Source organism: Myxocyprinus asiaticus, chromosome 38, assembly GCF_019703515.2.
Source record: "Myxocyprinus asiaticus isolate MX2 ecotype Aquarium Trade chromosome 38, UBuf_Myxa_2, whole genome shotgun sequence".
NCBI classification, from domain to species: Eukaryota; Metazoa; Chordata; class Actinopteri; order Cypriniformes; family Catostomidae; genus Myxocyprinus; species Myxocyprinus asiaticus.
The window spans coordinates 4,064,500-4,080,257 of NC_059381.1; the positions used below are offsets into that span (position 1 = coordinate 4,064,500).

Here is a 15,758-nt window from a genome sequence, read left to right on the forward strand (position 1 = left end):
GGACTCGCATTGCTTTGTTTCCCTGCTGGTTTTTATTGAATGCAGGTGGTATTTTGGTATTATTTTTGATGTTTGATTTGTGAGACATACATTTATGTTTTTGGACTTCATTTGTTATTTCTTGAATGAATACAAACCTGTTTCAAAAGTGAATGCGTGTACAAGAAAAACACAAACAGGATCTAAGTAAAAGCTTTTATTTCTCATTCAACCTCGAGTGTGTAAATTGTTTATGTCCCACTTTTCTTTTAAAAATCTGTGACTGTGGTGAGCGCTATCTGGGTAAACCTGGTGGTCTATATACATAAATATCGAATTAAAACATTACTGAATTGTAACGAACTAACTTGACTACTCAGTAACTCATTTTAAGTCCGCCACCGTTTACGTGTGGTTAACTTTTTCGTGGAATTGCTCAACATATACATAGTATGAATTTGTGATGTTATATCATTTACAGTACAAACATGTAAAATGTGAATTCTGTTATTTTGAACTGCAAAAACAGAGGTGTTTTAAAAGTACAAAGTAATCTCATCCTTTGTTATTTTATGTTTTTATCTTCAGTTTATTTTTCATTGTGGCTCTCTTAAAATGTTCGTCCTGTCATGTGTTAAAACAGATCCAATCCATGTTCAATGAAAATTATTTATTGTTAGAACAGTGAAAAAGCTTTTGTACCTCTTTGTGCATTTCCAAAGCATAATTCCAAAGTAAAACAGTGATCTGATGACAAAAAGTGGCAAAATAACTGTATCGGCCTATGGTTTTTTTGTTAAAATCGTTATCGGTCAAATATTTTCATATTGGTGCATCCCTAATATATATACTGTATATGCACACAGAAGATACTATAGAAATAGTAAGAATGGTATGGTGCTATGCTATTCCGAACATAGCCTGAAAGCGTGTTGTCATAGTAACTGAATTTACCTCTAGAATGGCATTCTTCTGGGCTTCGTTGACTTTTCCCGCCAGACAGCAGTGAGAAATGGCATTCTGGATAATGGGTTTGTTGGACTTAGCGCTAGGCTCCTTGAATAACCTGGGCCCTGAGATAAAGAAATCGAAAAAATATAAACCGAAAGCTAGTTAATCATTTCTAAATGTGCTGTTATTTTAGAAGAACAAATATATATATATATATATATATATATATATATAAAAAACTTAACTTGGTATCATTCTAGCTGCATCAAAGAAGAGGTGTAGTTGAATTTAGTTCAGTTCTTAGAGGCAAAATGTGTGTGTCTCACCATTGTATTCTGCTACAGAATTGATGGACGAAGCCGTCGATCCATTGTCCCAGTCACGCTCCATGTTCCTACTCGCATTCCGGCTCAATATGGGAAAAGATTCCACTGACTCCCCCCTGCAACAGACCCAGAAATTTTCAATAGGTATCATGCAGGTTTAGAGTGACATGATGGTGAGTACATGATTGCAAAATTAGCAAAATCCCTGATTTTAGTCCTGATAAGTGGACCACACATTGGTAATGGTAATGGAAACTTTCCCAATACATTCAAGTAGGCTCGAGTAACCCCACTGCTCAAAAAACCAACACATAACCCCACAGTAGTCGACAACTACAGACCAGTCTCTCTCCTACCCTTCCTGCCTAAAACTCTTGAAAGGGTCTTATTCAACCAGTTGTCTGATTTTCTCTCACAGAACAACCTACTTGACAGACATAAGCCCTGTGACTGGCGAGAGCCAACTCCAAATCGTCCGTTCTTATCCTCCTTGACTTGTCGGCTGCTTTTGACACAGTGAACCACAAGATTCTCCTGTCCACCCTCTCTGACCTGGGCATCACAGGAACTGTGCTTGGATGGTTTGAGTCATACCTCATTGGCAGATATTTTAAGGTCTCCTGGAGAGGAGAGGTGTCCAAGTCACACCAGCTGACCACTGGTGTTGCTCAAGGATCAGTGCTTGGACCCCACCTCTTCTCGATATACAAAACATCACTTGGACCGATCACTGAGACACATGGCTTTTCCTACCACTGCTACGCAGATGATACGCAGCTCTACCTGTCATTCCAACCTGATGTACTTACTGTCTCAGCTTGCATCTCTGCATGCCTCTCTGACATTTCGGCCTGGATGAAGGAACACCACCTTGAGCACAACCTTGCCAAGACAGAACTCCTCGTGATCCCAGCCAACACATCTGTTGACCACAACCTCACTATTCATCTTGGTTCAAATACACAAACACCAACCAGAACAGCTCAGAACCTGGGAGTTGTGGTAGATGACCAGCTTAATTTTACCGCCCACATCTCATCTACCGCCCAGACTTGTACATTAATGCTTTATAATATCAAGAAAATTAGACCTTTTCTGTCTTAATATGCTGCACAGCTCCTGGTCCAAGCTCTGGTTAATTCAATACAGGACTACTGTAATGTTTGTTTGTTGGCTGGCCCCCCAACTTACACAGTTAAGCCACTGCAGATCATCTAGAATGCAGCAGCGTGGGCTCGTGTCACTCCACTGGCTACCTGTAGCTGCCCACATCAAATTCAAGACTTTGACTCTGGCATTCAGGACAGCAAATGGAACCGCACCAACTTCTACAGGTGCATCTCAATAAATTAGAATGTAGTGGAAAAGTTCATTTATTTCAGTAATTCAACTCAAATTGTGAAACTCGTGTATTAAATAAATTCAATGCACACAGACTGAAGTAGTTTAAGTCTTTGGTTCTTTTAATTGTGATGATTTTGGCTCACATTTAACAAAAACCCACCAATTCACTATCTCAAAAAATTAGAATACATCATAAGACCAATAAAAAAAAACATTTTTAGTGAATTGTTGGCCTTCTGGAAAGTATGTTCATTTACTGTATATGTACTCAATACTTGGTAGGGGCTCCTTTTGCTTTAATTACTGCCTCAATTCGGCGTGGCATGGAGGTGATCAGTTTGTGGCACTGCTGAGGTGGTATGGAAGCCCAGGTTTCTTTGACAGTGGCCTTCAGCTCATCTGCATTTTTTGGTCTCTTGTTTCTCATTTTCCTCTTGACAATACCCCATAGATTCTCTATGGGGTTCAGGTCTGGTGAGTTTGCTGGCCAGTCAAGCACACCAACACCATGGTCATTTAACCAACTTTTGGTGCTTTTGGCAGTGTGGGCAGGTGCCAAATCCTGCTAGAAAATGAAATCAGCATCTTTAAAAAGCTGGTCAGCAGAAGGAAGCATGAAGTGCTCCAAAATTTCTTGGTAAACGGGTGCAGTGACTTTGCTTTTCAAAAAACACAATGGACCAACACCAGCAGATGACATTGCACCCCAAATCATCACAGACTGTGGGAACTTAACACTGGACTTCAAGCAACTTGGGCTATGAGCTTCTCCACCCTTCCTCCAGACTCTAGGACCTTGGTTTCCAAATGAAATACAAAACTTGCTCTCATCTGAAAAGAGGACTTTGGACCACTGGGCAACAGTCCAGTTCTTCTTCTCCTTAGCCCAGGTAAGATGCCTCTGACGTTGTCTGTGGTTCAGGAGTGGCTTAACAAGAGGAATACGACAACTGTAGCCAAATTCCTTGACACGTCTGTGTGTGGTGGCTCTTGATGCCTTGACCCCAGCCTCAGTCCATTCCTTGTGAAGTTCACCCAAATTCTTGAATCGATTTTGCTGGACAATCATAAGGCTGCGGTTCTCTTGGTTGGTTGTGCATCTTTTTCTTCAACACTTTTTCTTTCCACTCAACTTTCTGTTAACATGCTTGGATACAGCACTCTGTGAACAGCCAGCTTCTTTGGCAATGAATGTTTGTGGCTTACCCTCCTTGTGAAGGGTGTCAATGATTGTCTTCTGGACAAACTGTCAGATCAGCAGTCTTCCCCATGATTGTGTAGCCTAGTGAACCAAACTGAGAGACCATTTTGAAGGCTCAGGAAACCTTTGCAGGTGTTTTGAGTTGATTAGCTGATTGGCATGTCAAAATATTCTAATTTTTTGAGATAGTGAATTGGTGGGTTTTTGTTAAATGTGAGCCAAAATCATCACAATTAAAAGAACCAAAGACTTAAACTACTTCAGTCTGTGTGCATTGAATTTATTTAATACACGAGTTTCACAATTTGAGTTGAATTACTGAAATAAATGAACTTTTCCACTACATTCTAATTTATTGAGATGCACCTGTATATGTCTATGCTCCAAGTTGTTCTCTGCGGTCTATGAACGAGCAGCGCCTAGTGATCCCATCGCAAAGAGGCTCAAAGTCTATTTCACAATTGTTCAATTTCTCTGTTCCTCTGTGGTGGAATGATCTTCCAATCTTCACACAATCTGCTGATACCATCTCAATATTCAGGAACCAGCTGAAAACACATCTGTTCCACAAGCACTTAACCAATCCACACTAATTGCACTTACTATTGAACTTGCACTTACTATACAAAAAAATCTTTCTCTGTCTCTTTCTTCTGTGCTAGCGCCTATACTACTCCAGCCACCTTGAAAACTTGGCAGTACAATACTGCAGATATTTTTGAACTTTGTATGACAAATTGCTAGCTATGTTCCTCATTTGTAAGTTGCTTTGGATAAAAGAGTCTGCTAAATGTAAATGTAATGTACTGTCCACACTCACCTGTGTGAACTGGCCCCTCCTGATGCGACACTATCACCTTCAGTAGCAACAGAAGCCAATGAGAGAGATGATCCCGAGGGAGCAGAACACAGACTTACCGCTGAAGAGAGAGAGAGAGAGAAAGAAGATAATATAGAATACAGTTAATATAGAATAAACTATGTACTAATAGTCTCAAATAGACATAAATGTAGTAGGCTAGAATACTTACGCGTAGAACAGGAGGATTCAGCACGATGTAGTGATTTGGGGCGTGATCTCCTGTTACGTGGGCGTGGCTTGGTTACGCCCTGTTCTTCCAGAAGTTCTTGCTGTTTCCTGCGCAGGTACTCCTGTTTGATCAGCTCTCTGCGAGCCTTCTCTTCCTCTTTACGCACACGACCTTCATCTGCTTTCCGTCTGACATGAGCACACACAGGAAGAAAATGCATCTGAGAAGCCCCATAATACCTTGTTACATTTACAAAAACACACTAGATCCACAGTGACTGATACCTGGCTTCATCTCGCTTGAGTTCTGACTCCGCCTCCAGCTGCTGTTTGCGTATTCGTGCCTCTTCGGCCTTACGTTGCTGTTTCAGTAGGAATGCCGCTCTCTTCTTAGCTAACTCGTCCTCTGCTTTTGGATCATCCTAGATATGCAAAATGAAATCTGAGGCATTGGTTTCAATTTTAAAGGAACAAAAATAGATTTTGATAAAAATGTGTCGCAATAACTCAAAGCCCACACTGAAAAGGAATCGGAGCATAATTGATGTGTAATAGATCGCTACGTGAAGGATTTTGGACCAATAGGCGGAGCTACATAGCGCAACAAAAATAGAGATAAAGCAACCAACATTTTTTTGCAGCTGGTTAGGACAAGAACTCAAATTATTAACATTGAAGAGATAAGATGCGGGAACAAAGTGCAAAGACGCAGACTGTCTGTGTGTCTAGGAAAACTAGGCTGCATGCAGACATTCCACACGTACTGTACTAATGACAAAATTAGCATCAGGCGCATGTATCAGCATGTGGAAAACCAAAGTACTGTATACATTAGCATTTAGTACGGCTTCGAACGTGGCAAGACGGAGTAATAGAATAACAACAGACTCCACAGATTTGCGCCAATGCTCTGGTACCTTAAAAAAGAAGCCCAGTCCAGACTTCTGTTCACCATCAGGTTCTGTGCTAGTTTCAGAAGGGTCAGCCAGGTCAGATAGGTCCACCTCAATCAGTTGAGCTTTGGTTTTGTTTTCTTCAGACGGTACCGGAACATTCTCTTTTCCAGAGCCACTAGACTCGGTCCTCTCCCGGGTCACATCCACAGGTGTAGGTTCCACTGCAGGGAGTTCAGTTTGGGGCAAGTCGAGACTCTCAGCAAGGCGATTTGCAGAGTCATGCAGTTTGAATGTGGTATTTCGAATGATTCCTTTTGAGCAACGCCCACCCTCTTTAGCCCCACCTTCTTCTTCGTTCTCAGCCCGGGGGGTCCTGCCTCCCGGTGAGGGCCTGGGGTCACCACTAGGGGTTGGAATGCTTCCTTTTGGGCGGCTGTTGGCATCCTTGCTCAGTTTAAGGTCGGTAGGTTTTGTCCGAGGCACACGACTCGAGCTAAGTCTTGGAGGTCGCTTTGTTGCAGTGGAAATGGTTTCCGTGAAATGCACGGAAAGGCAGGACTTAGCCTCATTCGGCTCTGGTACGCTTTCGGTTAACAAGGACACAGTGTTCGGTTTGGTTGCATGTATTTGTGAGGGTTCTTGAGGCAACTGAACAGTCTGTTTCATGAGTAAGTCCTGCTGCAGCGACAGCTGCGTCATTTGTTGCTGAATTGCTCCAATTGCTTCATTTAAAAGTTCGATTGAACGGCTGCATTCGCCAAGATCCGGCTCTCCACCCACATCGTCCAATACTCCGCCCCCTCTCGAGACACTCAAACGATTATCCTTATCAACCCCTGAGGGTGTTACCGGTGTACCCTCGGGCAATATTTCTTTATTTGGGCACTGCTCTGCCTCTTTGCCTCGGGCTTTAAGAATTTCCACACATGTGTCGTCCTTCGCTAGTGCTTTCATTTTGGGCCCTATTTCCTGTTTGAGTGGGTGTGGCAGTGTGTCGCCCCTCCCCTTTTTAACAACATGCAGGAACGCTTCTTTGCCCAATTGCAGCCGTTGGCGTGCCGACAAGGTCTCCATCATCTTTTTCTGCATTTCGATGTTGCGTCGTTTTTCCTCCAGTTGCATACGAAGGTGGACAAGTTCGGAAGTGAGACCGGGTCGAGCGCCTCCCAAAGGCGTACTCGGGCTCATGTCTGATGGGAAGAGGGCGCTTTCAGACCCATCAGGAGTTGTGGTTTGAGAGCTGCCCGTGCTGTAGCAACCATCGGGAAATCCAGTTCTATGTCTTCTCCGCTCTGCGAAACTCGTCATGCGTCCAGTGCCCGTCGACGTGCTGCTGGCCTGAGATAACACGCTAGGGCATGGACTGGCCCGGCCACTCGCGCCTTCCTTATCGTCCCGCTCTCGTACGCAAACGTCCTCTCGCAGCTTTGCAGACTCCTCCTCTAGATCTCCACAGCCTATACACTTCCGCTCAGTATGCAATAGTAGCGATTTGGTAAGGTCTCGCTCCTGATCTTCCACTTCTTCATCTTCCTCAAATTCCGAGTCCGATGCGATATCTTCCCAACGTCCGAGTGGACTATCACGTATGCATTCCGCACTGTCATGCAAGAAGAAGCTTCCAGATTGGTTAGGGGACTGCGTTCTTGTGCATTCTTGCTCTATGCTACTGATAGGAGTAAACGTCCGGTTGAGCATGCATTCTGTGGGCGTGTACACTCGCCTGCGTGCCTGAGCCTGCCCCTCGCCACTCTCTTCCCATTTACTAATTCCTGTTTTCTCCTTATTTGGTCGAAGAACCGCAGGTTGCAACGGTTCTAAGAAGAAACTCTCGGATCGGGCATCTCTAGATCCGGCCACACCCTCAGGGTTAATGACAGCCACAAGCTCCCCCTCTTCCTCCTGGTTGTCATAGTGACGTGGCTGGGGGAGGGGCTGGCCATTGATTTGGTGTCGTGGAGTAAAGGAGATGACATTAGACGCTAAACTGTCCTTACTAATAGAACGAGCCAAGCTGACGTTATCGCCACAAACACGTTCCCAATCCATCTCCATCTGAGAGATGGGTCTGATGGAGAAAACAAACAAGAGAGATATTTATATGAAAGTGTAAGTTATTATTGATACTTGACACTTATCCAAACATAAGTGAACATTCATGAAGTGGAATGCCCTTCATGAAAAGTTCTTACTTTTATTTGGAACGACCCTTCCTGTAGTGCCCTTCAAGGGCACAAAAATGCCATTTGGAATTCGCCCCATATAGTGATATATGCTGTTACTGTGATATAAAATTACTTATACCATGACAAGATTTTGGTCATACCACCGGCTCCTAATGCATTCTATATAAATGTTACCCTGACCTTTGTTTCCTTTCTGCCCAGGCTAGTTGTGATCCAAACATCAGTCCTTCCATACGGGACAATGAGTTTGACCTGTTCCTGAGCTCTACTCACAGAGAATGAAAAAGAGGGAGAATGGACAGAATATTTCATATCACCAAGTTGAGCACAATATTGTGTCAATCTCTTGAAAGGAATAAGAATGGCTACCTGAATTCTCCTCCCCCTTCTGTTGTCTCTGCCGCAGTGGGAGAAGTGGGTGGGAGGGGCTGTGGGCGGGGCTTCCTTTAGTTCTGAGAGGAGAACAAGATATTAGCTTTATACAACATACCCTCATACTAAAACACAAATAAATATACACGCATAAAAAAGCAAAACAGTCAAACAGCTACATGTAACAAGCCTTAAGTAGTGGTTGAACGATATGGATTTTGGCTAATTGTACTGAAGTACATGTACAATTGTGAACAGTTGTAAATCGAAAACCAGTTGTTATTCAGAGCCAGTTACATTTTTTGAAAAATACTAAAAATAGTTTTAATCAGGTTCCATTAATTTGGTTCTTCAGAAACATTCAAATATTTAACAAAACAAATCATATTATTTAAGTGTAGTACAGTGTTTAGTAAATAGAAAGCACAAATATTTTTTTGTGCAGGGGTTCAAAAATATTAAAAGGATCGTATATTGTTAATGAAGTCATTAAAGAACCATTAAGTTAAATCGTGCCTAAAACTGATACAAGGGTGATCTAAGGGGCCGTTCAGACCAAACACGTCTTTGCGCCAAAATAAAAGGTGCAGTGTAATGAATAACAGAATGCAGGTGTCTCAAGACACTTAACAAGGTGTCTAAAAAACACTGCATTCCTGCGTGAGACGCTGAGAAAACAGCTAATGCGTGGCGTAATGTTCAAAGAGGTTCATCTGGCGCATGTTTACATAGTAAAACAATTGTAAATTAGCATGGATAGATGCAAAAAAATGCAGTGTGATCAGCCACTAAAACTTCTGTTAATAAGACAAGCAGGAATCAGGATATCAGCTGATGATGAAAATCTCTAAATAACCAATTAACTGCTGAATATTTGGCCTACCAAATATATTGGTCTATTACTACCCACAACACTAATAACATGAACCTTTAAAGCACATGCTACTCACGAAACAAACTTACACAGACAAAGACTCCTCAGGATGCAGGTAAGCACCAGTCGCCAGTGAATCGGCTGAAGGGGAGGGTGTTAAGAAGCTACGCTTGGTGGCATTGGATATGGGCACATGGGGGTGGGCACTCTTTGGATGAAGAGATGCTCTCACTGTCAGATTGGATTAAAGGGTGTCAATCACAATCTTTCTGAAGTCATAAGGCAACAAAGTGGTATTGCAATCTTAAGGACTTGTTCCATACCATCTTTAATCTCTTGTAGGTCTCTTGGTTTTACGAAGTCTGGCTTCACAACTTCAAACCACCAAAACAGCTCAGCGATGAAAACCATCACGTTATGCTGAAAGAACAAAAACAGTCACAGTCATACTCTAATAGTTGTCAGTTTTGAAAGCCATGTTCTGGAGACTACTGTGTTCGTATGCAATTAGGCCAGACAGGAACGTGGTCGAACCTTAAGTACAGGTGGGCAATAGAGCAGATCTTCGGCATGCAGATAAAAACACCTGTTCAGGTATTCATTAGAAAACTCCCGTAGTAAATGGACATTATATACGCTATCTGAGAGTGAGGGCACCTCCTTCAGACATATGTCTAAAAAAAAAAGAGATAAAACAACATTTTTAAAGTCAAAATGAATCCCACTTTTTACTTCCATAATCTGATATATTTCCCAAAAAAAATGTAGAGCAGGACTTTTTATCCATCAGAAAAGAAAAGAACTAAAGACTATTAGTTTTAGAGATAGAGCAAGTTATTTCATTTTGATAAAAGATTACCAAGACAAACATATCCTTCTTTGAAATAACACGTAGAGAGTAAATACAGTCCATTTTGATTTCATACTGATTAAACAAATAAATGTGTGTATAATATATACCATCTAGTCTCATGATTTCAGGGCAGTAGAAGTGGATGACCGTTAGCAGTGCCGCCCCATCACACACATCCTTCATCAAATCCTCCATCACAGCCAGGTGAGGGAAAGGACGTCCAGACAGGTGATCTCTACGGTAACGTACCTGAGAGAGAGCAGGGAAGGAATTACAAATCCTTTTTATACATACAAAACTCAAAACATTATTTTATTTAAAACTGTGAGATGTGTTGCATTGCAAAGTTGCTTCTTAGGTACTGTATATTAGATTTTATCATTGTCAAACAATGACGAAATACAGTAAGTAAATGGCTACCATTGAGCTGTACACGTTAATTAAATTCAGCTAGTTCACTATTAAAATGCATCAATATAGAATTGAACTAAATGACCAAATTCAAAAATTAAAAGTGAAATCAAGATTAAAATTGGATTGAAACATTAAAAACATGTTCAAAGGCTTCTTTTTCAGTGCAACACAGATCCACACAAACTACTTAAACTGAACTGCGGAAGTCACTACGGTGAGTGGAGAAATACAGTGGCAAGAAAAAGTATGTGAACCCTTTGGAATAGTCTGCATTTATGTATAAATTTGTCTTAAAAATCTGGTTTGATGTTCATCTAGTTACAATAATGAACTAATAACACATATTATAGTATTGTTCTTGTACATACTGAATACATCATTCAAACATTCACAGTGTAGGTTGGAAAAAGTATGTGAACCCCATAGGCTAATGATGTCAACAAAAGCTAATTAGAGTCATGAGTTGGCAAACCTGGTATCCAATTAATGAAACGAGATTGGATGTGATGGTTAGAGCAACTTTGACTTATAAAAAGCACTCAAACATTTTGAGTTTGCTATTCACAAAAAGCATCTGCTGACGTAGACCATGCCTCGCAAAAAAAAGAGATATCAGAAGACCTTCAATCAAGAATTTTTGCTTTGCATAAGGCTGGAAATGGTTACAAAGTTATCTCGAAGAGCTTAGATATTCATCTGTCAACAGTTAGACAACTTGTCTATAAATGGAGACGATTTAGTACAGTGGCTACTCTCCCTAGAAGTGGCCATCCAGCCAGGATGACTCAAAGGGCACACCGCAGAATGCTCAGTGAGGTAAAAAAAGAAATCCAGTTACAGCTAATAAATTGAAGGTATCATTGGAACTGGCTAACATCTCTGTTGATGAGTCTACTCTACAGAAAACATTAAACTGGCATGGTGTTCATGGTAGGACACCATGAAGGAAGCCACTGCTTTCCAACAAAAACATTGCAGCACACCTGAAGTTTGCCAAAGACCATCTTGACACTCCACAACGCTACTGGGAAAATGTTTTGTAGACTGATGAAACTAAGGTTGAATCGTTTGGGAAGAACATGCAGCACTACGTATGAACGTACACATCCCAATGGTGAAGTACGTGATTGTTTTGCTGCTTCAGAGTCTGCATCACTTTCCATCATCGAGGGAAAAATGAATTCCCAAGTTTATCAAGATATCCTACAGGATAATTTCAGGGTGGCTGTGCGCCAGCTGAAGTTCAGTAGAAGTTGGGTGATGCAGCAGGACAATGACCCTAAACATCGAAGTAAATCCACTACAGAATGATTCAAAAAAGGAAATCCACCTTTTGGAGTGGACCAGTCAGAGTCCAGACCTTAACCCAATAGAGATACTGTGGAATGACCTTAAGAAAGCCATTCACACCAGACATCCTAAGAATATGTCTGAGTTGAAGCAGTTCTGTAAGGAAGAATGGTCCAAAATTCCTTCTGAAAGTTGTGCAGGTCTAATTTGCAGCTATCGGAAACGCTTGGTTGAGGTTATTGCTGCCAAAGAAGGATCGACCAGTTACTAAATCCAAGGGTTCACTTACTTTTGTGAATGTTTAATGGGATGTGTTCAATAAAGACATGAAAAATTTGAATTGTTTGTGTTGTGTGTGTTGCACATTTGTGTTTGTCTTGCCACTGTGTCTTCAGCAAACACAAAACTCAGAAATTCTTAAATTTCATTTTACCTGACACTATAATGTACATATCTATGCATCTTAAAGTACTGATTGCTTATAAATGCAGATTAATTTCAGTGCCTGCAAGGCAGCACGGTATTGAAATTATTTTTACTTCTTCATAATTTCCTCCAATTATCCAACTCGAAAAGCTTCACAGACTCCATTTAAACTTTGTTTTGCAGATAATTTCAGATGCAAATCTTAGATTGGTTAATGATTTTTATATTTAAAGTACGTTTATACTTTAAACTAGGGGTGGGGCTGCAAGGGGGTGCTAGGGGGTCTGCGGAAAATGTAAAAAGAATTACAAATATATTTAAAAGAAGTTTGATATTACTGTTTAATTCTGTTTTTTTTTTGTTGGTTTTTATTTTTGTTTATACATGTAAAATTCCACTACAAAGACACTTAAAACAAAGTTAATATTTTTCATATAATATTTTAATAATTTCTTTTAACTTCAGTACAATAACAATATAAAAACCAGTTATTTCATTTTTGCAAACAACATGTTGTCTTTATAAATCACACTATTCTTCTAACACATATAATTGGGCCTTTATTCGTGAAAATATATAGCTATTTGTTGTTGTTCTTATTTACAGTCTACAGAAAACAAGATGTGTGCCGAGTGACATGACAACAGCAAAGCGGCTCTGACGCAGCATTTCATTTACACAGACCTAAAGCCTAAACTTACCAAAAACTTGAACACTTTTCTTTCGCTGCCTTACAAGCACTGCTGTTTCCTCCAGGAAATCCAAATCTGCTTATACACTAATGCTACTTTAGGTGCAGGTACAGTAAAACAAAAATCAAGAGAAGGTAGTAATGAAGTTTGAAAGGGTGTGTGGATGTATGGATACTAGACAGATGGATGAGTGAGTGAGTGTGTAAGTGAATGAAAGAGAGAGAGAATGAGTGTGTGCATGTGTACGTGTGAGTACTGTACCACACGAGAGAACTCCACTGGCTCCAGCATGCAATGGGCCAAAGCATTCATGAGATCAGGCTGAGAGAGAGAGATGGACAGGGATGAATGCATGAGGTTGGATACAACTGATATGATGGCATCATACACACACCCCTCCCGCCATACAAACACACACAAAACGCGATAACACAGTCATATGCCCGAAGCATGACGTGGCAGACACATAAGGGTCGCAGTGGCACTTACAGGCACAAGCTTCCAGTACCATTTTGAGGGAGACTATCCGACAGGAAGGGACGAGGCAAGAGAGACAAACAGGAAGAGCATAAAACAGGTCAAAGGTAATAGGTTAAATGTCAAGCAGAGAACCAGAGAGAGAAAAAGGCTATGTTCGGAATGGGTTTGCAAAAAATGTATTTTGTCAGAATATACAGGTACTTTGGAATGGCTGCTTTTTGGAGATCTCTTTCTTAACTCATTATTTGATTAAGTTAAGAATAAAAGTTAAACTTTAAATAAATATTGCAAGATAACCATTTTAATTTCTGGGATGGAAACTGGATGGTACTCGCTAAATGAGGTAATGAGATCATGTGCATTCTATTTACTGTTGCATACTGAATCATAAAAAACAGTAGGCAGCATATAGTATGCCATTCTGAACACAGCCAGAAAAGGAGGGAGAAAAACAGATAGAGACTGATAATTCAGATTTGTTGAAGCAATCAAATCTGATCAGAAAACAGGGTTGAACTTAGGGATCAACTAATCGAGTACTCGTTCTGCACCAGCTAGTTGATCATTAAAAACACTAATCGAGTATCGCAAATTTATTTTCCTTTGTGCATTTGCCTGCGGTGAGCATCGCTGAATTATCCTAAATTTCTAACCAAATCTCGCCGTTACAACTAAGTCCACTGGGGGGGGGGTGCTGTGGAAATGTGTCGTCAAGGTGTTGGATGAGAGAAGAAGAAGTTATGCTGGCGTCTGTGCTTTCGAACAATGCTAAATGTGGCAATACTTGTAATATTTTGATTCTTATTGAATTCTGCTCTATTGATATTCAGTTCTTGTTGGATTCATGCATACCAACGGAAGAGGATCTGCTTTTATGATGGAAAGAAAATGTGAAGCGGTACGAGAAACTCGGAAGCTTATCAAACCAGTATCATTTCATAAAAAAACAGACTTAAGCACTTGTTTTCTGAATAATAACATGTGAAATAATAAAAATGTAATAGCCTTCATGTAGACTCAAAGTTTATATATGTGTATTACTCTAATGCCATCAGTATTGGTTTCAATGTAAGCTCCGGCTGAGTCCAAATGTTTTTTTATTAATGTATTTTGTTCATTTAATTCCCCCCCCCCCCCAAAAGAACAGCATAGTTTGTTAAAGTTAGCTTATTTTGAAAATGTTCTTGGTGTAACATTTGTAAATAAAACAAAAATGTCATGCTTGTTGTCATACTTGTTATTTTTAACTTTTACTCATTTTTAATGGGTTATAGTCCTCGGCTACAAAATGACTCAAAAAATGCCCATTCCAAGCTGAACTATGTCAAATGTACAGCGTGTGATTCAGCCTATTAACAAGGAGAACACAGGCCTGCATGCTAAAGGTCTAAGTATTGGTCTACTTTTAGATGTGGAATTTCATCTGAGGCTTGTGACTGGTCAGACCTTTTGATGGCACGGCGAATCAACGAGCGGCTGTTTCATCTTGAATTCCTTCTCAGAGAGCTCTCTCATCTTCAAAATGACCTACAACATACAAATACATAAACAGACAGTTAAAAACGTGCAAGATGCTGTGACAACCACTTAAAGAAAACCTATAAATGGAATAGGACTTTTCTTGCACTTTTGAAATAAGAGTTTGAAGTACAATATAGACACACTGTAACATTCACAACTCAAAGCTCCTCAGCTCTTCAGTCCACCAAGATCATTTATTGAAAATGAACAGCAATAACTGTCAAAAAAGCCAAGTGTTTTTATTTCTTTATACAATTCAAGCAGGCTCTTTATACATTCAAGCAGGTTTGAGTAACCCCACTGCTTAAAAAAAACAAAAAATCAACAAATAACCCCACAGCAGTCAACACCTACAGACCGGTCTCTCTCTCCTACTCTTCCTGTCTAAAACTCTTATTCAACCAGTTGTATGCTTTTCTCTCACAGAACAACCTACTCGACAGACATCAGTCTGGCTTCAGAAAAGGGCACTCAACAGAGACTGCCCTCTTGTCAGTAGCTGAATCCCTGCGACTGGTTAGAGCTAACTCCAAATCATCCGTCCTCATCCTCCTTGAGCTTCAGCTCAACCTTGCCAAGACAGAACTCTTCGTGATCCCAGCCAACCCATCTGTTGACCACAACTTCACTATTCATCTTGGTTCAACTACACTTACACCAACCAGAACAGCCCGGAACCTGGGAGTGGTGGTAGATGACCAGCTTAATTTCACTGCACACATCTCATCAACCACCCGGTTTTGCAGGTTCGCACTTTACAACATCAGGAAAATTAGACCTTTCCTGTCTGAATATGCTACACAGCTCCTGGTCTGTGCTACATAGCTCCTGGTCCAAGCTCTGGTCATTTCAAGACTGGACTACTGCAATGCTCTGTTGGCTGGCCTCCCAGATGGTCCACAATGCAGCAGCACGTTTGGTCT

The 15,758-nt window shown here is 40.8% G+C and overlaps 1 protein-coding gene across 2 annotated transcripts in view; it reads right to left on the minus strand.

The window, feature by feature from the left end:
- camsap1a (calmodulin regulated spectrin-associated protein 1a) overlaps nt 1-15,758 on the minus strand; it is a 41,589-nt gene that overhangs the window by 9,142 nt on the left and 16,689 nt on the right. Inside the window, exons 5-18 of one of the 2 annotated variants that reach the window (XM_051678250.1) lie at nt 14,761-14,841; nt 13,096-13,155; nt 10,120-10,261; nt 9,694-9,833; nt 9,483-9,579; nt 9,249-9,390; nt 8,283-8,365; nt 8,094-8,178; nt 5,749-7,795; nt 5,117-5,253; nt 4,833-5,020; nt 4,622-4,721; nt 1,257-1,372; nt 934-1,052 (exon numbers count right to left, since the gene is read on the minus strand). In XM_051678250.1, coding sequence (XP_051534210.1) covers nt 934-1,052; nt 1,257-1,372; nt 4,622-4,721; nt 4,833-5,020; nt 5,117-5,253; nt 5,749-7,795; nt 8,094-8,178; nt 8,283-8,365; nt 9,249-9,390; nt 9,483-9,579; nt 9,694-9,833; nt 10,120-10,261; nt 13,096-13,155; nt 14,761-14,841 — 3,537 coding nt within the window. Of the gene's footprint in view, nt 1-933; nt 1,053-1,256; nt 1,373-4,621; nt 4,722-4,832; nt 5,021-5,116; nt 5,254-5,748; nt 7,796-8,093; nt 8,179-8,282; nt 8,366-9,248; nt 9,391-9,482; nt 9,580-9,693; nt 9,834-10,119; nt 10,262-13,095; nt 13,156-13,323; nt 13,357-14,760; nt 14,842-15,758 lie in introns of both variants that reach the window. The other variant, XM_051678251.1, reaches the window with a different exon arrangement.